We start from the raw sequence: 24,253 nt of genomic DNA on the forward strand, positions 1-24,253 counted from the left end.
AAAATATGAAGGTCACCTCTAAGCCCTGTTAACAATTTTATTGAAATAACTAGAATAGAGAAGTAATATGAATCATTGCTCCTATTTTATTGTTCAGGAAAAAGTGAATAAATGTCTTGAAAATGTTTTATGTAACCTTTTTGAAAGAAATTTCACTCACTGTAAAATATGTGCTAGTTTGACTACTATTGAATAGATTTTGTTGGATGGCGACCCAGAAACCGAAGCAATTTCAAAGAAGAAAGGTGGGTTCTGTTTTATAAACACAGAAACCCCAAGTACTATGTGTGGCTATAGCAGCCTCATGGAGAAATTGAAATTTTTATAATCCTGGAAGATTAAATAACACTCTCGGTTTAATGGCTGCTTTATGTTGGATAAAACAAGAAGATACTTTTTGCTACCTAAATCAAATATATTACTTTTGGTCCCTTTGCTTGTGCTGTGAGTTACCTGTTCAATAAAGACAGCCACATTTAAGAGCCAAAGTTTTGTTGTTTTGTAACCCCCACCCCTCAGAAACCTGTGTATATAATTTGAAACATTGAAAATGTTAACATTTCTGAGATCCCTGATGTTTGTTCTTGCAAACAGCTCCCAAACATACCAGAATTCATCAGAAATATAACAAATCCCTTTTTGCTTTTCCACTGGTGCCATTTTAAAAATAGTAACATCTTTATTGCAACATTTCTGAGGGAAAAGGGGCTCCTTTATCTTTCTACAGACAGACAGATGCTCCTTCTTTGTCTCCAGTCCTCCGACTGCTGCTCTATCATGCTGTTGCAGTTATTATCAGCACAAAGACCACGAACGGCGCGGTGAAATGGCAGCTATAGCAGATGTGTGCAGAGCCACAGAGGAACTAGTTCAGTGTGCGTTTGCTCTCAGTGGAAAGCATGACCCCACGGTCACCAGGGTAGTGTCCTAGCGAATCTCAGGGAGGTTTAAAATGACTTAGAAGGACTAATGAAAACTGTCCCTGGTGACTATAGCTGATAACATGTCCACCTTACTGCTCTTAAATCCCCTGCACACCTCCGTCACCAAGGACGAGGCTCAGAGTAGGTCCCATTGGGGTTTTAAGCCCTCCACCTCCACTGTGAAAATGAACCCCCTAAGTTCTTGGCAAGGTTTCCCTCCTCGCTGCTGCGCTGCCTCAATCTCACACAGCTTTTGTTTCAGGGGCTGGTGTCATGAAAGCCTCTTGGAACCTGGTGCTGTTTGAGGGCTGACACAGGGATGATGTCAAATTGCACTCAGAAAAGACGCCTCAGTGCCACGTTACTTGCATGACAACATTATGGTGACTGAATAGAGATGGGATTGAGCCTTGGAAGGCTTTGCAGATGAGGGAGCTGCAGATGGATGAAACTAATAATAATCTGCTACGATTTCTCAGCTATTTAAGCAGACCCCGAAGTCAACTCTTTAAAAATAAACGCTGGTACCTGCTGTAGTTCAGTGTGCCTGGCTGTCTTTTGAACTCCATCAAAGTGGCCCTTGTCAGGGGCCTTATCAGGGAAATGAAGAGGGAGATCCCTGTGTAATCTCCATGTTACCTTTCATTTCTTGAAGCAATGATGCATAAAGTGTCCTGGGGGCAGAGTGCCTTTCCCCTCCTGACACAGCAGGTACTCCTTTGTAACTTTCCTTGGGCTTACAATAGGTACCGCTACACAGCAGCTTCCCCTGTTCCTCAAAATACTATTACAGTGTAGTTAAAATAATTTACATGCTGTTAATATGATTTTTCTGAGATAGAGCCATATGTCCATGGAAGAGTCAAAATGTCCAATTTAGGAAAGAATTTGAGTTTCTAACTCCATCGACAGCATGCACAGCATGAGAAACTCCTCCATGAACAACAAGGGAAACACGTCTGCTTTCCTTCAAGTTTTTTTCTCTGAAATTATTTTTTCAGTTGTTTGTTAGTCCTGTGAAGCCAATCAGCCTTTTTTTCCAAATATTTGGCTGGGTAATAATTCCAACAAAATCCTAGCGGTCATATATTGATCCGGATAAAAGTACGGAGCTTCAGAAAAGTACACAGGTTGGATGAAGCCGCGCAGTGTTTGACACAGAACAGTTTGCCACCAATTATTGCACATAAACACTAGCAGAGCACATAAATGGCTGCAGGGCTTCAGGAGAATAAATAACTCATTGCAGATTTAACACTGGCTCTCATATCAGTGCTTTGTGGGCTTTATTAATGACTTATTAGACAAGAGGAGCCCTTATTCTGCTCCTCTGAGATCTGAGAAGACACGAGATAGATGTGGTTTACATTTCTCTAAAGTTAGAAGTCATGATGTAAAACACAGAAATAGACATGAATAGGAAAAAAAAAAGCCAAAATGTGTAATTTGAAAAACGTGTTAAAGCAATAGCTGCACAATATCCCGCTTTCCAAAAGGTTCAAAGGAAGAGAGTTATGGGTAGAGAGCCCTATAGGGCAAGAAAACAATTACTTTGTCATGTATGGAAACTTTCATTCTTCAAAACTGGGTGAGAAATGTTGGTAAACAAATGCTGGGACCCAAAGATCCCATGAGTATTTGGAGTGGCTACTGCATCTGGGTCAATACCATGTTTCGTGACAGGAAGATCTCTGGTGGCTCTCGTGCTGAGGTGGTGGCACAGCGCTGGCCATACAACCAGCTGGCTGTGGAACAACCACCACCTTAGTCGAGTGGCACTGGGATTTCTTGGATTTTCAGCTGGATCTGAATTTCGGGTTGCCACTTCATCTGCCTCATCACCGGGAACGGGAACTGGGACTGGCTGCATTGGCAGCCTGATGTTATTAGAGCCAGGGAGCACGGCTTTGCCTCGCTGCCTCCCCGCTTCCAAGGGAAGGGGCCAGGCCTGTACCTGCTGCTCTGAGGAGACCAGGAAGCAGACCAGCTGTGGGAAGTCACACAGAATCAGAGAATCATTGCGGTTGGAAAAGACCTGTAAGACCATCAGGTCCAACCACCACCCCAACCCCACCATGCCCACTAAACCATGTCCCGCAGAGCCACGTCCACAAGGTCCTTGAACCCCTCCAGGGATGGTGACTCCACCACCTCCCTGGGCAGCCTCTTCCAGTGCTTCACCACTCTCTCAGTAAAGAAATTTTTCCTAATATCGAGTCTGAACCTCCCCTGGCACAACTTGAGGCCATTTTCTCTTGTCCTATCACTTGTCACTTGGGAGAAGAGACCAACACCCACCTCCCCACAACCCCCTTTCAGGCAGTTGCAGAGAGCGATGAGGTCTCCCCTCAGCCTCCTCTTCTCCAGACTGAACAGCCCCAGTTCCCTCAGCCGCTCCTCATCAGACTTGTGCTCCAGACCCCTCACCAGCTTCGTCAGACCAAAAAAAAGTCTGCCTAGCACCGCTGACGGACCCAAGAATACGGTGCTACTTCTGCAGAGCACACTCCCCACTCCCAGCGGCCTGAGCCCTTCCCCAATCGCGCTCTCCTTGCGCTGCGCTCCCGCCTCCCCGCACCGCCCTGAGGAGAACTGGCGGGAACAGAGGCCGCAGGCGCCGCCTCACGCGCCGCCTCTCGCCCCGCGCGCTCTTTCCCGCCACAACGCGAGGGGACGCCGCGCACACGCGGAAGAACTGACCCCTCCCGGCCACCGTTCCGCACCGCTTCCCTCCAGCCGCTTCCCAGCGCCCCGCCCCCCAGCCGTCACGCCGCGACCCGGATGCTGTTGCCGCGAGCACTTCCGGCGGCGGCGGGTGGCCGCCGAGGCGAAGGGTCTGGTGCTGTCCCGCTCTGACCCGCGGCCCGGGCCCGGCCTAGAAGCCGGCCCAGCATGCCGGGGCGGCCCGCCCCGCCTAGCCCGTCCGCCCGCTCTTCTCTATGCGGCTGGCCCGTAGCTCCGCCGCTGCCTCCTCTGCGCCGCTGCGCTCCGGCTGGGACGTGACCACAGCTCGCTGCCTGTCCGACCGCTCGTCCCCGGTGCTGCCCAGTGAGTGGCCGAGGCGCCAGGGCCTTTCCTCGGGGGGTGCCTAGGAGGGGGGGCGTGGGGAAGGTGCACCAGGGCTGAAGGGGACCCCGCCGCTTCCCTTCACCCCGGGCGCTATGGAGGAGACGGGGCTTCGGTTTAACGGGCTTTGGCTTGCCCGGGATTAGTGACTGCGTGGGGCCGAGGTGCGGGTCATTCGTGGGCTGCGCCTGAGCCCAGGTAGTGTTGCCCTTTATCTCCTGAGGCTTCTCGTGTCCTCTCTGCCTCCCAGCGCCCCGGAGGCTGGAGCTGTCATTCGTGTTAAGCGAGAAGCCCTGCAGATCTTCTGGTGGGTAAGAGGATTATGAGGCTTCCATGCTAATTCAGCCTCTGGTCTTGCTTTTGTGAGTGTGGCCGTGATATCTTGTAGCTGGACACCTGCTTGCTGGGCATAAGGGTCATTCTAGATTACCTGACTTATCTGAGAGGTAACTGGGGAACTGCAGCTTTTAAGTGCAGATGCAGTGTGTCTGCACTGAACTGGTGGTATTGAGGTCATAGTAATAAAGGTGTTTTCTTCTAAAAATAGATAAATAGCTAACACATAGTTTTCTTGGCTAATTAAAGTCAATCTTACATGCCGGTGATGTTTTTGGTTTACAAAGGTGATCGAGAGCAGTCTTTGGGAGAAATGTTGTATAACTTGGTGAGTGCGTAACATAAAATATGTATTTTTAGCAATGGAGGCTCCATATGATGGCACTGAAGTAACTGTGGTAATGGAGGAAATAGAGGGCACTTACACTTATGCATCACCAGTGCCGTCTAAGAAGAAAAAGAAATATAAAAGTACTGGTGATCACGGAGAAAAAGCTAAAAAGCCTAGGTAAGTTCTTTCTGTTTTCATTTAGTGCCTGCTTAGGGTATGGGAGCAGTTTTCCTTTTTTCTGATAAGAGTGAACTTTGCCGTGCACTTGTAAGGCTAAGGCTACATAGTGTAAAATGTCATATATAAAAAATTAGCTTGACACTTTGGGCCTGCTCTGACATCCTTACCTTTATGGGTGCTACATTGCTCGATCTAAAGTTTGCGTGCTCCAGAATAATTTGCCTTAGGCTCTTTCTCCTTACTTCAGAGGTTCTCCTCAGAATCTTATTTTTCATTTGGTTAAAAAATGCCTTTACAAGTAGAATTGAATGTAGTGTGCTTGTCATTTGACCTTGAGACAAACATAAACTTTGTAGATTTCTTTTTCCAAAGGAATTTATGTAGAATGATGTTAACATTTCAGTCTCTGGTTGCATTTCAGATCTGCTTACCTCCTCTACTATTATGATATTTACTTGAAAGTACAGCAAGAGCTCCCTCACCTCCCTCAGTCTGAAATCAACAAGAAGATCAGTGAGAGCTGGAGGTTGCTCAGTGTGGCTGAAAAAAGCTATTACTTGGAAAAAGCCAAGCTAGAGAAAGAGGGATTGGACCCAGTAAGTCATCTTTCTGGCAGTTCTTTGCCATGTGAAGAGAGAGGCACTTAACTGCTTACACAGCACTGTGTGTGGGAGAATCATTTAACTGCAGATTCCAGTTTGTATTTCTGCTTATAACAGCCTATAAAGAAGCAGTGTGTGAGGCCACTGCCTCTTGCTTTTGCCTCTGTTCAGTCAAGGGATAGTGTTTTGAAATTTAAGATGGATATGTCTAGTACCTGCTGACAGGGATGGTAGTTATTTTTGTGTCCTGTCATCAGGGTGATTGATGGTAAAGTGGATGATAAAACCACGGCTGAGAGGGATTCTGCAGGCTCTCATGTGAAGTTCCCAGCAAACTACCTCAGGAAACCATTTGAACTTTAGGTGCTAAAATAGCAGGGTTGAGAACTAAATCTCTTACCTTTCTCATATTAATTTATTGCGTACTCTGTTTTTGCCAACAGAACTCCAAGGTGTCCGCTCGAACTGCAGTAGTTCCAGACATTCCAGGTTTCCGTAAGATTCTTCCTCGCTCGGATTATATAATTATTCCCAAAACCACTCTTCAAGAGGACAGGAGCAGGCAGTCGCTGGAACTGTGTGTGACACAGGGTCAGGCAGCATCCGAAGGATTAACAGCTTCCACCAATATCACAAATGTCTCCCGTGATGCTGTGCAAAACATCCTTTCTGTGGACTCAAGCCATGTTGGCATTTCTGAGCAGTGCATTGCCATCGAAGGACTAGCAGAAGAGACTGCTTCCTTTGGTCAGCCAGATGCTGTGGAAGAAGTGGTTGCATCAGAGGTTCTCTCTCACTATGTTGGGCCTGTGACAGAGAAAGTGGCTGGAGATATCCTCTTGGATGAGGCTTCTTTGGAAATAGAAGGGCAACCGTATCAGACAGCTCGGGTAGTTATTGAAGAGACTCTAGTTAGCAGCTCCACAGACATCTCCAACGGGAGCATCGCTGTGGCCCGTCCTCAGGTTTCAGATGGTGTGTCTGTGGTGACCATGGTGACTGGGAGGGTAAGTTATTCTAGTGACACTCAGCCTCCTGTCAGTGTCTCACCTGAAATGTCCAACTGCTATTTAATACATTTTACTTGAGATCCTTGGTGGCTGCAGGAGATCCTGTATTGCCCAGCGTGCTTACGCTCAGTGGTGAGAAACAGCAACTTTTGTAACTCAGTGATGACAGCGTTTCTGCTTGCAGATTGACTCTGCCGTGTGCTGGTATCACTTGTGTCTTAAGATGACTGCTTGAGGTTTTTTTAAAATTATTTCTTATGACCATACTTGGGGTGGGTTCCACAGTTGGACTACAAGATTTTGGGGAAAAGAAATGTTACCTCTGGGCTCCTGATAGCTGTTTTCTTGGTTGCAGAGAGGTAGAAGGGAGTCCTTCTAAGTTGAGATGTTAGGGATCAGTTACAGAAAACCTTATTCTGTGAAGAATTGGATCTGCTGTTTTCAATTTCAAGCTGTGAAAAGTTTGGTAATTTCCAGAGTAGACCTGGTAAGGCCATTGCTTTTGAAATGATCGCTTTTCTTTCCTGCTTTCTAGTCTCATCAGTCCTTAAGACATATGTTCAATGGTAGTGTTCATGAGAGGCTGGGACACAAGTCACCATGTCTCTTGTTTTCTGCATGTATTTTCCCTTTGGCTTCATTTTAGGATACTGAAGAGAGTAGCTCCTCCACACCTGCTACACAGTTTATTATGTTACCGTTGCCAGCTCATTCTGTTGTGGAGAACCCAGCATCGATTAAATTGGTAAGAAATTCGGAGTCTTGTATGGTATTTTAAGTATGGATATATTACCACAGATTTGTCTTAAAGATGTTAGAGTAAGAAGGATTTGATCATGGCCCAGTTCTTAAAGATAATCCAAGTTGGAGTCATCATGTCAGTTGATATATTTCTTATCCCTGGTTTTATGTCTTGTGTATGCTAATGGGGGTCTCTGACTTCCTAGTGTGTCTTATACAGGCCTGTTTCTGCTGTCTTCTTCCTCAAGGAGTTCTTGGGAACAGATGGAGTAGATAATGCTATCCTAACACATCTGGCCAACAGCAGTTTCTGTGTTGCCTTTTACAGGGTCTGTGTAGCCATCTACGTCCCCTACTTGGGTGCATATTTGTCTTCATAAAATGCTAGTGTCCATCCCTTTTAAGAGCAAGAATCCGCTCTTGTGACAGGAACACGTGAGGTCCCCAGTCTTGTGGATTGCTGTCACTTTGGCCATGTGACAGGAGAGGAGCAGTGACCTAAGGTTTTGAAAACCCATGTAAAAGGTTGTGTGGCCCATTGCATGAGGAAGAATAGTATTATTTCTCTAATCTAACCACTCCAGCTACCTGTATTTCTGTAGTCATTGTAGGACTTCACTGTACAGTCAGCACTGCAGCTCCTTGTGTTGTGTAAGCTAGCATCAAATCCTGTTTTCCAGGTTCTCTATGCTTCCAGCTGGTGGAACACTGCAGGTATTTATAGCGTGATATTCTTCAGGTGTCTTAGGGAGAATGGAAATACCGCAGGTGTTTGTTCCTGAGGAGGAGTGCCTAGCTTAAATTGTCTCATTTCTTTGACAGCAGCACTTGCATTTCTAGAAAAAAATGTACCTAGTTAGGGACTTACGGCACAACAGCTCCCTCGGGAGTGTTGAGTACAGAATATTGAGAAGTGCTGTGCTGACAAAACCTCAATGTGTTGATGCAGTTGTCCTGGCAAAGATGACAGGTTCTGCTTTATTGTCTTTATAAATAGCGCCTGGTGGTGCTACTGGTGTTACAGTAGTTTATAGCAAGTTACAGTAAAGCATCAGGGAGTACTTGACCACTGCATACAACAACAAATTACTGATGAAAACTGTCTCTGCATCATGAGTGTTTGTCTTCAAGTCTTGTCACCCAGTTGACATGAGTCTGTTAATCACATCTTGCCTCATTGTGGACTGCTGTTTGAATCATTTTTATACCAACTTATTATGACTTTTTCATATACATAAGAGAACTGTTACATCACTGTAAATGCAAGGTTAGCTTCTCCAGTAGGTTATATGCATTGTTCATCTCTGCTCTGCAATTTGATCTAAATTCTGGTAATACTAAAGGCTCTTGTGTAGACTGAGCATTTAGACTCAGTGTAGTTACGGCGCTGACTCACTCTGATCCAACTGTGTGGTGGTTGATCAGTAAAAAGAATAATAGTGGAGGGCTGGTGATTTGCTGAATAATGTTTGTGAAGTGCTTACGAGGAAAAAGGGAGCGATGAGCACAGCTTTGTTTTTCAGCTCTGTAGAGAAATTCTTGACAACTCTCGTTTCAGACAACCACCTATACTCGCAGGGGACATGGAAATTGCACCAATCCCGGCTGTTCCTTCACCTACGTCACCAGGCATAAGCCACCAAAATGCCCAATATGTGGGAACTTCCTGGGAGGGAAATGGATCCCAAAGGTAAATTTGCCTTTCCTTTCCTGATTTTCAGACAAAAAGTGCTGGTTTTGTGAATGCGTGTGGTATTTCTAGACCTGTAGATCTAGCACAGGAGGTCAGATATGCCAGAATTGATCCCTGCACTTGTGTTGCAATGCTTGTGCTGGAGCAATTCACCATTGCAGAGGACACTCGGCCAAGGGGAGACAGACGTGAAATCACCACACCTTGGGTAAGGATGCCACTTGTAATGGTGTCAGTTAGAATACATGGGGCTGCATTTGGTAACTCTCTCGTTGAGAGGACACACGTTCTTCTGGCCCTCTGCCTGCATTTTAGTTTCTGTAACTGGAAGGCATTGCCTGTTCTTCCTGCTACAGCCCTAGCTAAGCTCAGGATTTGGTTGAACCATTTGTTTTGTGGTAATTTATCCATGTTTGAAGTTCTTCTACAAATCGAGGTTTTCTGTGGTCTTTCAACGTCATTTTTTCAACAGAAAGGAGGAACAATTCTCAAGTGTAGGAGGTATATGATCCTTTGGGAGCTAGCTAATAAAGTTGATCTAGTGGAAGCTGAAGTGCTGTTGGGTATTGTTGACTCATGGTCATGTGTCTGATTATTCATGATGTTCTGACCTTTGGCTGGAAGGAAATTCCCAGGTGTTGGTGGAGTTGTGAAGTTTGAGTGGAAAAAGTCTTTCTCCACATGATACATATACTCCGCTTAAGTTATTGGCATCTCTACTAGCTGTATACAGCAAAAACCACTTGCTCCTTAAACTTTGGCCATGTCATGGTAATTAGTCAGCATTGAACAGATGTGCGTTCATTAAATTTCTGTCTGAAAGAAGGCTCCTCAGGCACAAGTTAAAGGATGTTCTCAGTGTGAAAATTTGCATTGACATTCAGTGGGTTTATGTGGATTTGTTCTGAACCTCCTTTGTTTTGTGTCTAGATCCATTAAGCATTTAGGGGCAAGAACTTTTTTAGGCAGCTTAAAAACCCTGTAGTATCTGAGCTGATGGCTGGGCTTCCTGCGTGGTAGGATACAAATAGTGATGATGGCTTCTTAGCTTTTGTTCTGTAAACCTGCTGAAGTAGATACATGGCTAACTGCAAAAACGTGTTTCTGCCTGACTACGGCATGTCTGCTCCTCTTAAATCCTACATTGATTAGAACTGAAAGGTTTTAGAGAGAATTTTCTTTCTGGCTTTCAGTTTTATTCTGCTCTTCTGGGAACATGTTTGCATAAACAGTTCCACTTGTTTTTATGGTGTCGTGCCTTGGGAAAAACATGCACCAGGAGGTTTTTTTAACCGGTAATAACATCAGTAGAACTGAAACTAAATATATACATACATTCCTGTTCCTTAGAAGGAAAAGGGAGTAGGTTAGAAGATGTCTGTTTTTAAAAGCCTAGGTTATCCTTCTGAGTATGAACTCTGTAGAGAGCTTATAATTGTATTTATCATGCCAGAAACTCTTGATTCCATTTCTGATATCTTTTTGCATATTACCAATTCAGTGTTCCATTGTACCTTTGTTGACCCTAATACATGGCTTCTGTAGCCTTAGTCTTGAAGGTAACGTTTTTCTTAAAATCAAAAAACCTTCCTGAGTAATGCTCTGTTTCCTGACTTGCTCAAATGCATGCTTTTCTGAATGCACGTATCCAAAAAATATAAGTTCTCTATCCCTTTGGTTCCTCAGTGGTGTGGAAGAACAGACAGCGTCAGAGAGCTGAAGCTATGAAAGGGGAGCGTAGGAGGTGGGTCCTTGTTACAGAGGGTGGTGGGTGAGTTTGTGGTGTTGATGCTAATGGTGATATTTCAGGGAGTTGAGGAAAGACTGATTTTTTCAAAGTAAACAGTGTCTATAAATAATACGTGAAGGGCCAGGGGCTAGATAAAATGTTAACAGGGACTTTGCTGTCACAGGGGATGATGTCTTTCTGCTCTCATACAGTTCACTGCTTAAACACAGGATTTTGCTGTTTTGATCCAGCATTAAATAGGCCATGGCAAACCTGGCATATGTGAAGGGAACTTACTTATCTGTGAAAGCCTAAAGCTCTGAAATGCAACTATCTCTTTGTTTCCAGGAAAAGCAACCAAAAAGCAAATCTGAGCCAAATTCAGGCACCTCTGTTAAAACTCCGGCAGCTAAAAGAGGTCAGCAGTCAGTATTCACAGAACCAGCAGCTGTTAGCGAGCGTACCTCCAAGTCTGCCTTGGAAAGCTCTGAAGCTGTCAGCCAGCTGCTGAATGCTGTGCCTGTTGGAGGGCAAATGCAGGAGACCGAGTGGGAGGAAGTGGTCATCTCTGAGGCTCATATTCTTGCAAACAATGTGCTTGCTGAAGACAGAGGAGGTGCTGTTGGAGTGATGCTGGGTCAAGAGAGCCAACGGCAAGGAGACCCTTCTTCGGAGCAGGCAGAAAAAGATAGCGTAGGGCTGGGGATGCCACTGTCTTCTGAGGTGCTGAGTCCCAATGCCTCTACAAAAAAGCCAATGGGGTGAGTCAGTTTTCCATATGTTATGGGAGCCTATGATGTCTGTTGTGTGCTGATGGGACTAATCCAAGAAATTGAAGGCTGTTGGCAGTGCTTTCTGTAAGACCCGTTCTGTTTACTGCCTGTTTTCTTCCAGTTCAGGATTGTTCCTTTGAGATTGTTTCGTCCATCAGAGCTAATTTGGTTTTTTAAAGTGACAATTAAATTGTAGTCACAGGCCAGATGTATACTTAGCACTATTTCCCCTTTCTACTGCCATAGCTGTGATTATTGTGCTAATAAAGCACAGTTCAGGGAAGAGAAGAAAATTGAGGCTGAGGGGGAAGCCATGAAATTTTTTTCCAGTTGTAGCTCTTGTCTTTCAGAATTGATGTTCCAGCTGCTACACACAAAGGACAAGAAATAAAGAGTAAACCAAGACCCAAGCCCTCGTTGCTGGCTGCAGCAAGACCCATGCGAGCCATTCTGCCTGCACCAGCCAGCGTGGGGAGAGAAGCCAGCGCTGAGCAGCCTACCAACAGACAGGCCTATGTGAATACCGGTAAAAGCAGTGTTCTCTGGTATGCTTTGTGAGCGGTTGACTTTCCTCATCACACTGAAGTGACCTTTGTCAAATAATAAGATATGTCTGAAGGTAGATGGTGACTTATACTAGAAAAGCACTCTCTCACTCGCTCTGAGAGTGCAGTAAATAGGCCATGAAACACCTGCTTGGGTCATTTCAGGTTCATAGAAAAAAATCTCACATGACTATAACGGCATTTACCAAAGATGTCAGAATGAAATAGGACGTGTTTTCTCATATCTAACCTGCTGCATCCCTTTCCTCCTTCAAGACAAGCATTCCCCTGTGAGAACATCAGGCTTGAAGCCCAGTACGCTGAAACAATTGGGCCAGTCGATTCTGCAGCCTCCAAGTGCCGAAGAGCGAAAGGTACCTGTGGTTTGTTCTTCAAATGCATATTATTTTCCTGGGTTTTTTTTCCCCAGATGAGGAATATGACCTGAGTGGTGAGAAACAGAACATAAAAATGTAGCAGCCTTATGACGGTGAGATCTGTAACTGACAGTTTTTATGATATGACCCGGAAGCAGCAGGAACACTAGATGGCTGAGTGTAGGAACTGAACTGAGAGATGCTGTTGGACAATCCTTCTGTTGGCTGCTTTGGGATCTGCTAGTGCTTTGATAATCTGACATGCAATACTGAGTACTGAGTCTTTCACCTGTGAAATATGATGCTGGAATGCTTATGTTTGAATTGTAATGCCTTAGTATGCAAAACAGTGCATTGTCTTCTGATATTAAATGAACATTAATTGATTTCTTTGGGGGGGGGGGGATGCTAATAGGTATTGCTTACAGGATGTATATATTCAGTAGTAGGTATCTCATGGGTGTTGTTTTTTCTGCTTTCAATCTTTAGCTCCACAGTGCTTTGACCAGCAGGGCATCTCAGGTTAAAGTAGTGGAGGTCAAACCAGATATATTCCCTTCCTACAAGTACAGCTGCACCGTAACTTTGGTGAGAATTTTTCAGATGGTCTGACTTTACATTGTGGGGAGTGTCATCTCTGGGATGAGACCGTTCTGTGACTTTTGTTTTACTGACTTGCAGAAATGTATCTCATATTTAATGTGAGACAATCTGTACTTCAGTGGTTTCTGAATGAGTTTAATGCGTGAGTGTTTGTGGTCTCTGGAACTGGTGCCAAAATGTTTGAGTGCCAGTTAAAATATTCTGTGCAGTGACAGGGCCTGCTATTTGACTTTTAAACGAGGTGTTATAAAATGGTGAAAAAGCATATGATATTCAAGCAAACTTTTCTAGAATCTTGTTGGCATCTAAAAGTCAAGGTCAGCAAGCATCTTTTTTGTGTCATTCAGGATTTGGGATTGGCAACATCACGTGGCAGAGGGAAATGCAAGAACCCCTCTTGTAATTACGTGTATACAAACAGGCACAAGCCACGAATCTGTCCAAGCTGTGGATACAGTCTTGCCAAAGACAGAGCTGAGAAAACAGCAAAATCCCTGGTAAGGTTCAGAATAGTTTGTCTTATCAAATGGCTATTGGGGGGTGGGCAGGGAAGTACCTTAGTTTGCAAGTGCCCATGCAAACATGTTAATTTTTTTCATTATGGTAAGCTTTTCTAACAGAATAATGTCCTATTGAACATACTTGTGATGATGTTTGTACTGTCCAACTCCTGGTGCTTCAGGCTGAGAATGAGACTGAGTGCACTCAGTTCTACCACTGGATGTCTCTGTAACTTAAAAATGCTTATGACGTGTCAGTACATGCAGGGGAAATCACCCCTAAAGTCACATTTGTTGTGTGTCAGCTTTGTTGAACTTCAGACTTCATCAAGAAACTCCCAAGTATGCTCTGCTTTGTGACCAGTTCGTGGCTAATGTCAATTCAGTTAGTACATCTTATATTAGAGCTTCCTATTTTTAGGGGTTTGTAGTCCAACTTCCAGCCTGAATTTATTTCTGGATGTAGTATTTTTTTCTGTTGTAAAAAGATGTTTTTCAGTTGTCTGCTGTTCTACATGGATGTAAATAATGAATTCTGGGGTTTGTTTGTTTGGGTTTGGGTTTTTTTGTCTTTGAAGTTTCAAAGGTTAGCTTTTCTCATACATAATTGTTTCGTTTTTTAAAAAACAAGGGAGCTGTCCTGTTCTTAGCTGAAATGCCCACTCAGCATATAGACAGTTACATTTTAGTCTGTGTGGTAATATGACTCTTCCACTTGCTTTTTTTATTTTGAAGAACATAACTTTGTGTTGTGCTTTTAAAGAAAAAACAAACTGAAATGGCCTCTGTGAAACTCGCACATAAGCAGCTGTGTAAGGAACAGCAGCGCGCTTAGCTCAGCTTGCATTTTGAGAGGCATGTGGCTTGTCTCTTCCTTATTTAGTTTTTTCTTATTTTCTGTTTTTGGATGTGTTTAACATTCCTATCACACAGTTCATTGTTGTCTCTGCGCTTTTGGACTGATCATTTATCTCATTGCTAGACTAGACAGAAAAACAGGTTGAAATGTTGGCAGAAGAGTTTAAGTGATAAAACAGATTAGCCTGTTTGCATTCTCCCTGTTCTCTGAGCCACTTAGAGTTTCATTCTCCTGTGCTTGTGCATTTTGTCTTGATAGCATGTGTGTGTTGGGGGCAGTGTCTAAGGACTATAGTTGATCAATTTTAATTGATTAGTGTATTCTGCACATCGTAGCCCCTAGTTCTTGTTAGAACTTGTCTTCTCTAACTTCTGGAGGGGTGTGCAGACTGCCTTGGCTGTCTGAGCATATTATACAGAAGAACGTGCTTGATAACTGATGGAGAAAGGCAGTGATGATTGCCAGGATCATTGAAGTGTTTATATACCTGTTGATGGTTGTCCTCACCTTGATTCTCTATCTCTGCACTAACACTCCAGTTCAGTGGCAAATCTGTGATGGTCTAGCAGTATTACAGGAGTTCCTGAAAGGCTGGGCTGTAATGAAGTTTGGTGAAGTAATTTAGTCTTGAAGCTACTGTTTGGAGTCAATGATTGAGCAGTGGAGTAGAAGTCAAGTCTACTGGGTGCAAAGATTACTGTGTTTCTGCTACCCTTCATGACTACTTTGGGCTTCTTAATATTTCATCCCTATGCTTGTCTAGTTGAATATGTGAGTGTTTGACTTGCTTTCTAGGAGGTCAGTCCAGGTCAGTCTGATGTGCTGAACACCAGCGAGCCCCTAACCCCATCCCAGAAGGAGATCCAGCGTCAATCCACCCTGCAGTTGCTGCGCAAGGTAATGCAGATCCCAGAGAATGAGTCGGAACTGGCCGAGGTCTTCACGCTCATCCATGAACTCAACAGCTCGCGTCTCATCCTGTCCAACGTGAGTGAGGAGACAGTCACCATAGAGCAGACCTCCTGGTCAAACTACTATGAGTCTCCATCTGCGCAGTGCCTCCTCTGTAACAGCCCATTGTTCAAAGGGGGACAGAAGTAAGATTCTGTTTTAGACTTGTGACTCTTTTCAACCTCGTGCTGATATTCTATGTTACAAGCGTGCCTGAAATAATATTTGTTTGGTACTGAAGCTGGTGTAAGTGACACTGAGTAAGCTACATGTGTGTTGAAAGGGTTTAGCTGGTTAGCGATAAGCTGTTTCTGTTTCTCCTGTGCAGTGTAGTTTGTCATAGTCACCATTTCTGTACAGCAGGAGAGCTTCATCAAAGAGTGACTGCTAAGTCTAGATGTAATTTATTTTTCTTCTTGAAACAGAGTCCTTTCATTAGTCATCCCTTCTTTGTTTTCCATTCTAATGTTTTGAGGCTGACAGAGGCAAACTTGTGGGATTATAGATGTGCATTATGTGATTTTTTTTTTTTTAATTTTTTTTTTCCCCTTTTCTTTCTCTTCCTGATCTGAATCGTTCCCGTGTGGATCTTTTTGCTTACAATGTTTTCGTTCTTTGCATGGCTTAGTGTGGGCTTGAGTGAATCCTTTTTTGGAACAAATATCCAAATTGAAACCTGAAGGACGTTCAGAAACTACCAGTGTATAGGCTAGATTACCTTAACTAGATTTGTATAAAAGCTTATAGGATATCTCCTTACTGAGTGTGCCAAACATCATCCTGTTGCCAAAAGCATGAGCTGAAACATTTCCCATGGCAAAATTTTGGGTAGTTTACTGTTGTGTTTTTCTTCAGCAAAAAAGATTTTCTTGATACCAATTATGGATGTTTGCCTTGGTCAGGCTATACTAATTGAGGTTTTTCCATCAGAAATACTTTTTATACTCAGTAACTTTTGCAGAACAGTGCTATCTTGCACACTCTGTCTCTCACCTTGTGACTTAACAACCTGTGCATTGTAAATCCTTGTTTCTATGCTGGGCTGCTCTGCAATGGTCTGCACGTGGGACTCTCACATGTGCCTGTATAGGCTCTAATTAAAACCCTGCCAGTGGGACGGGGCTAGCTTTTACTTTGATTCCTATTTTCTCAGGTGGACAGCTATATTTCTGCCACTAGAGCGCAACTGGCATTCTCCTGTCTGAACTTCCTCCTCGGCAGCTGTACTGTAGAGGAGCAGGCCTTTCTGAATCTTTGTGTGTGCAGGGACAGGCTGTCAGGTAGAATGCGTCACTAGTCACCGTTTGTTGTCCCACAGCAATACGGCTGACCCTTCTCCCAGGGCAGCTGGGGCCATAGATTTTTCTCCACCTCTCAAATACTATGCGCCCAATGTATGGAGCTGGAGAGATGCTGTAGTGCTGTTAAAAGAATGTGAGCAGTGACCTGACTCTGCCAGGGGAATACATTTTAAAATGTAACACTTTTTTTCTGGTGTGAAATGATGTGAACTGGCTTAGACTGACATATTAATGAACCCATCTCAACTAGAACATTTTAAGTTACTGCAGGACTGGACTGAAAAACCTGTTGGCTTGACTCTGAGTCATCTTTTGTTGTCTGTTACAGTTCCCTTGCTGGTCCTCAGGAGTGCTGGCTGCTGACAGCTAATAGATTACAGGTGGTTACAGCTCAGGTCAAAGTGTGCTTGAACCTGCAGTGTCTGGCCCTCCACAGCTTCACTGATATTTACACAGGTAGGAAAAATGTAAGCATACCAACTTACAGCAGGACTACAGTCTAAACCCTTCAGAAGCCTTGGGACTGTATCAGGGCATTGTCTTTGCACAGAAAAGCCTATTCCCTGCCCCAATATATTAAACTTGAATTATTTTTGACTTGCACTATTCTTCTGCTTCTTCTGCAAGTAAATCTATATTTGTGAGGAAAAACACATGTGAATGCTTTGATGAGGAAGACTGTGCCTAGCTTCACCGGTGTAGGTCTCCTCTGTGTAAGTGGTAAATGTTGAGATCATAATCAAAGACATCTCTGCAGAGTGCTGTTTCTCAGTGTTGACTAGTGAGACTCGGGTGGCAGTCACTGTGGGCCTCCTGCAAGGCAGCATGGAGCTGAGGAGATGGATGGACTGCTGTTCCTTGTAGCTTTTTAAATTTAAAGGCAAGTCTGTGGAAGGAGCTAACCTTGCTCTAATGTGCAGAGGGAACAGTTCTAGAACCGCTATCCACATGTTTCCATTATCCTCTGAACTGTACTCGTGTGAGTATGTTGCGTATCAGTAAGGAATATATTTCTTTGTGAGGAAGATCTGGAACCCTACAGACAATAACTGTCTTGTTTTAACTGCAGGCCTTTTCAATGTGGGTAACAAGTTGCTAGTGAGCTTGGATCTTCTCTTTGCAATCCGAAACCACATTAAACTTGGAGAGGATCCCAGAGTGGCTGTTGGCAATATTCTTGACTCTGTTCAGGAGCAAACTGGTGGGTTTTCCCTCTTGTTTTTACCATAACACTTACACCAAACCGTGACCTGTTGATGATTGTTAGGTTACAAAAAAGCAAAACTCACCTATTCTAGTGTGGTATGCTTCTGTTAAATCACTTCCTAAACCCAACAGTACCTCTGTGACCTGTTCTTTGTAACAATTCTCTGGAGGACAGAGGTTTTTTTTGTTCTGCGTAGGAGAGTTGTACTACCTCTCCACTGACTTTAGGAAGTGAAAGCTGTAACAGTGGCATGTTCTCTTTTCAGAAAAAAGCCTGAGCCCTGATGAGCAGGTTCAGCTCCAGGAACTGCTGTGCAATGGCTACTGGGCCTTTGAATGCCTAACAGTACGGGATTACAATGATATGATCTGTGGAATCTGTGGCATAACCCCCAAGGTGGAAATAGCCCAGAGGAATGTGGAAAATGTCCTGGCACTGAAAAATATAGAGGTAGGCTTTTCACAAACTTCACATCCTGTTCATGTTCAAAGCAGATCATAATGACTTTTGCTGACTCTGGTCTTTGTAATGCATGATAATTACACGAGACCTTTGTGAGCAGTTTTCTGCTGATGCCTGGCAAGAGGATGTGGCTGGAGTGGTGATGCCTGCACTTCCTCTTAGAGGTGTTGATGTATGGTTTGGGGAGAACAGGATCCTCTGTCCCTGGACCACAGCTTTTGTCCAGCAGCCTCTGACAGTAGGGACCTTGGATGAAAGTTGCTGAACTTGGCCTTCTTTTGACACAAAGGCATTCTTTTTTTTTTCCCCAACAGCAGTTTCCTTGAGGTGCTGTCTTCTCTAACGGGGGAAAAAAGCCCAACTAGTAGTATGCAGCATGTCTGGCTTTTATGTCAAATAAATGGTTTTGACTATCACGCAATGAAAAGTGATTGTGGGGAACTCTAGGAGCCTGAAGTCACCTTTTTGTATTTGAGCTGAGCGCACTTCTGGGTAGTCCTCATGTTTTGAGTGAGGCGGACACAAAACTGTCAAATGAACTACGGTTATTTGTATTTGACCAGTGTGTTTCTTGCTCTTTCTAGTTTACTTGGCCAGAATTCTTGTCATCAAGTGAAGTGAATGTAGAAGACTTCTGGTCCACGATGGAGACAGAGGTGATTGAGCAGGTGGCTTTTCCTTCTAGCATCCCCATCACAAAGTTTGATGCCTCTATTGTTGCTCCTTTCTTCCCGCCACTGATGAGAGGAGCGATGGTGATCAACACTGAGAAGGACAAGAATGTGGATGCACAGCCAGTGCCAGGTAACTGCTGAGGTTGTGCTTATTAAGAGACTGCTTTACGTGGCGGTGACGTCAGTCTTTTGGTGATGTTTAGAGTTGAGAATTTATGATTGCATGACTCTTTAAAAGTTAATGTCTGCTGAGAGAAGGCAAGAACACTGGAGAGAGTTCAGCTGTTCTCAGGATACTTAGCAGCTTGAACTTTGGCCTGCCCAGTGAAGCTTGAATGCACTGGTGTGCTTTGATGCATTTGAGACATGGGGGACATGAGAGCACTGCACCCCAAATGAGATATGGTCTGATTGCAGAGGCATGTGTGCACAACTTGAATGCCAGTCAGTATTTGTTTCATGTTAGACTGATACTTGGAGTGTGAGAGCTGCAGGCAGTGCTTGGTATCTCGATATAATGATCTCAATAAAGGGTGAAAAAGTTTTTACAGAACTTGGAAAAAAGACTAGGAGGTGGATGTGTTGGTAGTGATTAGTGTTGTCAACATGGAGTATATCCAGGGCATTGACTTCACGTCAAAAGAAACCATGAGATGAATAAGCTCAGATGTATGAGAGCTAAATTTAGTTAGCACCTGGTTCCCTTAACAGTTTAGGTATTAGGTATAAGAAGGAAAACTGGCTTTGCAAGCTTAATAAGGATATGAGTTGGCTTTGCAGACAGGGCTGCAGCTGTTTTAGAGAGCTGAGCTGCAGAAGGGCTACATGGAGCTCCAGAGAAAGAACCAGGGAGGAGATGTGAAGGGTAAGCCTGGAGCTGCTCAGTCTGAAGGCAGCAGTCACATTTCTCTGTGCTCTTCTGTCACTTCTTTATCCTTACGTCAGTCCAACCCGTCCTTTAAAGGTTACAAATGACAGGATAGGCAAGTGCTCATGGAGTCTGCAGCTCTGCTGGGCTCCGTCTGGTGACCTCACTAGCAAAGGGTTCGAGAGAAGTGTGGGCTGTGACGCACTTTGGAAATAGGACTATTCACAGCTTTCTCTTGCTGGCAGTTGGTTGTGCAGTCTATGCTTTTGTAGTCTTCAGAAGAAATTATTTTGGTGACTTCCCTTCCTGAGAATGAGTGCTGAGACTTGTTTCCTGCCTTTGCAGGTAATGGGAGTGCCTTGGTGAGGCTCCTTCAGGAAGAAAAATTCAGGCTTGAGCTGATAAGCTCTTACAGTGAGGAAGAGCTGCAGAGCTTTCTGACACAATGTGGCATCCCCTGGGAGGCTTCAGATACAAAGGTAATGGCTTGTTTGCCCACATACAAGCCTGCAGGAGTGGAGCTGTTCTTCACTGTCTTTCCCTCATTCACACTTGCTATCCTAGATAATTAACTTCTCATCCTACTGCACTAAGGGCAGGGGTGGCTTAGAAGTGAGTGCCTGCAGATTATAGGATAACTTACACATGGTGAAATAAATGGAATCTTTGTGGGCTAGAAGAAAGGAAGCCTGTAATTACCTTGTCCCAGGCTCAGCATCTTGTAATTGCTTGTCATCCTGGGTGCTGGGTGTTGGATTAGGAAGTTATTGGATGAAGTGCAAATTAGGATTTGGGAGACCTTGCCTCCAGCCTTCTCCCTCTCTGGAGGAGTCCATTCATTTTAGCCACATACAGCCTTTCTCTGGGGCCTGTCTTTTCTAGGACCGGCTCTGCTACTCCCTCCTGGCTCTCTATGAGTTTGTACAGAATGGGACAAGCACCACACAAGTCTCTGCTCATCACACAGGAGGGAAAGTCTACAAAGTGTGTCCACATCAGGTAAAGAAGGCTGGAGTCAGCAATGTTTTTTCTTACCTTGCTGTTCACTATTATGTGACTTAACCAGGCTGGAACTCCCTCATTAAACAGAAGTAGTGGAGTGGGCCTCTCTCAGCCTTGGGAATGAAACACACTGCCTTGGGGGCTTGGAGTATGAGCAGTCCTGCAGGAGATGTCAAGATTGACTAGTGATCTGAAGCCTGGTTTTGATGTTGCTGCTGAGGTGGAGCTGAAAATCACCTCTTCCTGAACAAGATAAAGTGAATGTGTATGAGGAGGAAACAGAATATCTTTAGAGAAGATAACTGTCTGGTTACTGTATTGTCCGGAATACCTGAAAGGAAGCTTAATTTTTTTAAGACTATGTTTTTTTCCATAGGTTTTAGTTTTATTGTGCTGTTTGGTGTTAATCCTTTTCTTTCTAGGTTGTGTGTGGCTCAAAGTACATAGTAAGAGGAGAAAATGCCCGGGATCACGTGGACTTGTTGGTTTCCTCACGTCACTGGCCTCCAGTGTATGTTGTTGATACAGCCTCTTCCGTGGCACTGTGTGCAGACGTCTGCTGTCCTGGCCTGACTTCCCAGATGTGGGGGAAAAACCAGGGCTGCTTCTCTGACCCCATGGATCCTCCAACGGTTAGTTGTGTTCACCTTTGCACTCCGATATTCCAGTCCAATATGGAAAAGTTTCAAGTGAGATTTAAAATTAAAAAAAAGGTATATGTAACCTGCACTGTGCCTCAACATAATTTGACCTGATAAGTGTCTCCTGACTCACAGCTTTGCCAGTGCGTAGCTTCTGAGCATAGCAGAAAGCGTTACGTGTTGCTTGGGGCATTGTATTAGGTTCGTGCTCCTTAATAGGAAGAGCTGTGCTGTAAGTGCATTATAACAGTTCAAGTCATTAACTTTGGAGCATGTCGCTTATTTTGACACAGCAACTCATTTCTCAAACTACTTGAGAAATGGGAAAGGAAGAGGGTTGCTAGTGGCTTGGGATTATCTCTGAGGGCATACGAGCGAGGAGGGAGTGTACAGAACCACCTTTGTGGCATTTAGGGGAAGCCTGAATCAGCTAGCCTTCCCTCTGTCCTGGGTCATAGTGCTGGTTGGAGTTCAGCCAAATGGTAGTTTTGTCTTGTTCTCCTTAGCTGTGGGGAAGTTCCTTCTTGTTCTACCTGGCATGTGTCTCTCTTTCTCCCAGTATGTGTCCTGCCCTGAACTGCTAGACCAGCACTACAGCGTAGACATGACTGTGGCTGAGCACTCTGTTCAGCACCCAATCACCAAGTCATTGGCTCGCCGAATTGTTCACACGGGTTCAGAGCAGAACAGCCACCGAGACCCAACGGCTCGGCATCACTGCATCTCCCTGTGCCGAGAGCTGGAGCCTTACAGCGCCATCATCGCTGCTATCAACGACAGCAAAACTAGCAACATCCGCCAAAGGCCCATCACCTTCGAGAACGCCACACACTATTACCTCTACAACCGCCTCATGGACTTCCTCACCAGCAGGGAAATTGTGAATCGGCAGATCCAGGAGATTGTACAGAGCTGCCAGCCTGGGGAGGTGGTAATTCGCGATGCTCTCTACCGGCTTGGAGTGGCCCAGATTAAAACAGAAACAGAAGAGGAGGAAGAGGGGAAGCAGGAGGATGAGAGAGGTTGCTGAGTAATGAAACAGCTTGTTGGCTTCTCTCTCTGGTCGTGTGGATGGGTGGGCTAGGCCAGCTTCTGTAAGGTTTGGGCAGCTGTCTGGCTTGAGAGTTTATTTTTACAGGTGGGGATGTGATGCCAGTGGCTTTGACTGCTGTTAGTGACCAAAGAGGTGTGTGCTTCCGTAGTGTCATGATAGCTGCTGCGAGCATGGGTCTGTCACCCCCCTTGCTGAAGGCTGCAACTGCCTCCCGAGGTGTGCGATGGACCCGCTCTTCAGTGCTGTGAAACGTTGCCCTCCCTGCAGCTGATGAGTGGAGAAGGGAGAGGCATTTCTGGTAGCGGGGAGTATGCATGGTTAAGCGCACAGGTTTTTTAATTCTGAATCTTGCTTGCTAACTTCTTTGTGCATATTGGTGGCAGGGCTGGGGGTGTGGGAGCAGGCATGAAAGGCAGACAGCTAAGAAGATTTCCCCCAAAACATTCTGAATAGATTAGTTTAGGACAGTGACTCCTGCTTGGAAATCTTGCAGAGCTTTCGTATGCACTGGCTGCAAGGAGTCTGTAGTCGAGGAGGAGGAGGAGCCATGGAGCTTTAACATGCCGTATCTGGGGAGCCTCCCTGGAGACTGCACTCCTGGGTCCAGGATTGTGGGTGCTTCGGCTGCAGAAAGGTAGAATTGTTTGTCCCTTCTCATAAGTACTAATAATTTAGAAGCTGAAACATACAGTGAGTGCAAGGTGTTCTGTATGCTAAAGGTAAGAATTGATGGGGTGAGCCCCAGGGGAACCAAGCTTGTCGGAGGGCTGTATGAGCGCTGTGTAAGGTCGTGGCTGTGGAAGGGGGAACGACACTGAAAATTTCTATGCTGTCCCCGTGGACACTTTAAAGCAGTTTCATTCTGTTCAAGGCCTTGCATTTCTGTTGTCTGCCCTTAGAACAGAATCACAAAGACAGTCTGTGGGATCAAGGAGAAACAATGAATGCAGTGTCCCCTCAGCGAGCAGGGTTCGGTGTTCAACCCTCAGAGGAGGTGCTGGGAGAGCTGCATTCACGGGTGCAATCTCAGCACTCTGTCAGGTGTCATATTTGCCCTGTCCGTGTCCACACAGCACTGTGTGGGTTAGAGAAGTCTCATGCTGCTTTATCAACTCCTTGAAAGGAGTCGGGCTGAGACCTCTGCCCCTACAGCACTTCTAAAGAACACCTGGGGCGGCAGTTATAAAGCTATGCACATTGTCCGCTGCCAGCTCCCTTCTGCTGTTGCTGGTGATGAAGGTGAATGGATGTTTGCTGTGACCTGCGGAGGAGAGGATGGGGATGCTGGACTGCTAAGTTGCCATCCAGGGTGTTTATTTTGTCTGAGTGAGCAGTGGGGAAGATTCAGAGGCTTGCGGTGTGGTTGAAAACTCCCTTCTGTGAAGGGGAACCTATTGAGTACCATACTGTTAAAGTAAATGTATTAAGTCTGAGCAAATGCAGTAATTATGGCTTGGGGTTTTTCTGTTAAGAACATTAACTTATTAAAGAGACATTAGTGACTTTTTACAGTCAGTGCTAAAGTTTAATAAATTATCTCCAATTTTTGGGGTGAAACTGTTGCCCAGTGACTTGTTTTTTGTGTACAAGACTGGGAGGACTGCAGTGGGAAAGGGCATGAACACTGCATGCGCATGTACACCATGATTACAGTCTGCACTGCCATGGCAGTGGGGGGGGAGCCTGGTATTCTCAGAAGCAAGGTGTTCTGGGAGGAGCAGCTCAAGAAATTGCTTGGGCCACCTCACCAGAGCATCAAATACAATTATCCTGCTAAATATAGCTAAGGAATAGTTCTTATAAGTGGTAAGAAAGTAACTTCTGC

The 24,253-nt window shown here is 44.9% G+C and overlaps 1 protein-coding gene across 1 annotated transcript; it reads left to right on the plus strand.

Annotated features, from left to right (window-relative positions):
- The first annotated feature begins 3,948 nt into the window (after positions 1-3,948).
- Positions 3,949-23,912, plus strand: HMGXB3 (HMG-box containing 3). Its single transcript, XM_059825210.1, has 20 exons — positions 3,949-3,971; positions 4,686-4,833; positions 5,258-5,432; positions 5,882-6,445; positions 7,095-7,193; positions 8,748-8,879; positions 10,960-11,372; positions 11,735-11,910; positions 12,206-12,303; positions 12,796-12,894; positions 13,257-13,406; positions 15,064-15,365; positions 16,849-16,976; positions 17,590-17,721; positions 17,993-18,177; positions 18,774-18,993; positions 20,077-20,210; positions 20,614-20,730; positions 21,156-21,365; positions 21,934-23,912. The coding sequence occupies exons 2-20, from the start codon at positions 4,688-4,690 to the stop codon at positions 22,402-22,404; spliced, it is 3,951 nt and encodes a 1,316-aa protein (XP_059681193.1). The 5' UTR covers positions 3,949-3,971; positions 4,686-4,687; the 3' UTR covers positions 22,405-23,912.
- The last annotated feature ends 341 nt before the right edge of the window (positions 23,913-24,253 follow it).

Source organism: Gavia stellata, chromosome 16 (genome assembly GCF_030936135.1).
Source record: "Gavia stellata isolate bGavSte3 chromosome 16, bGavSte3.hap2, whole genome shotgun sequence".
Taxonomy (NCBI): domain Eukaryota; kingdom Metazoa; phylum Chordata; class Aves; order Gaviiformes; family Gaviidae; genus Gavia; species Gavia stellata.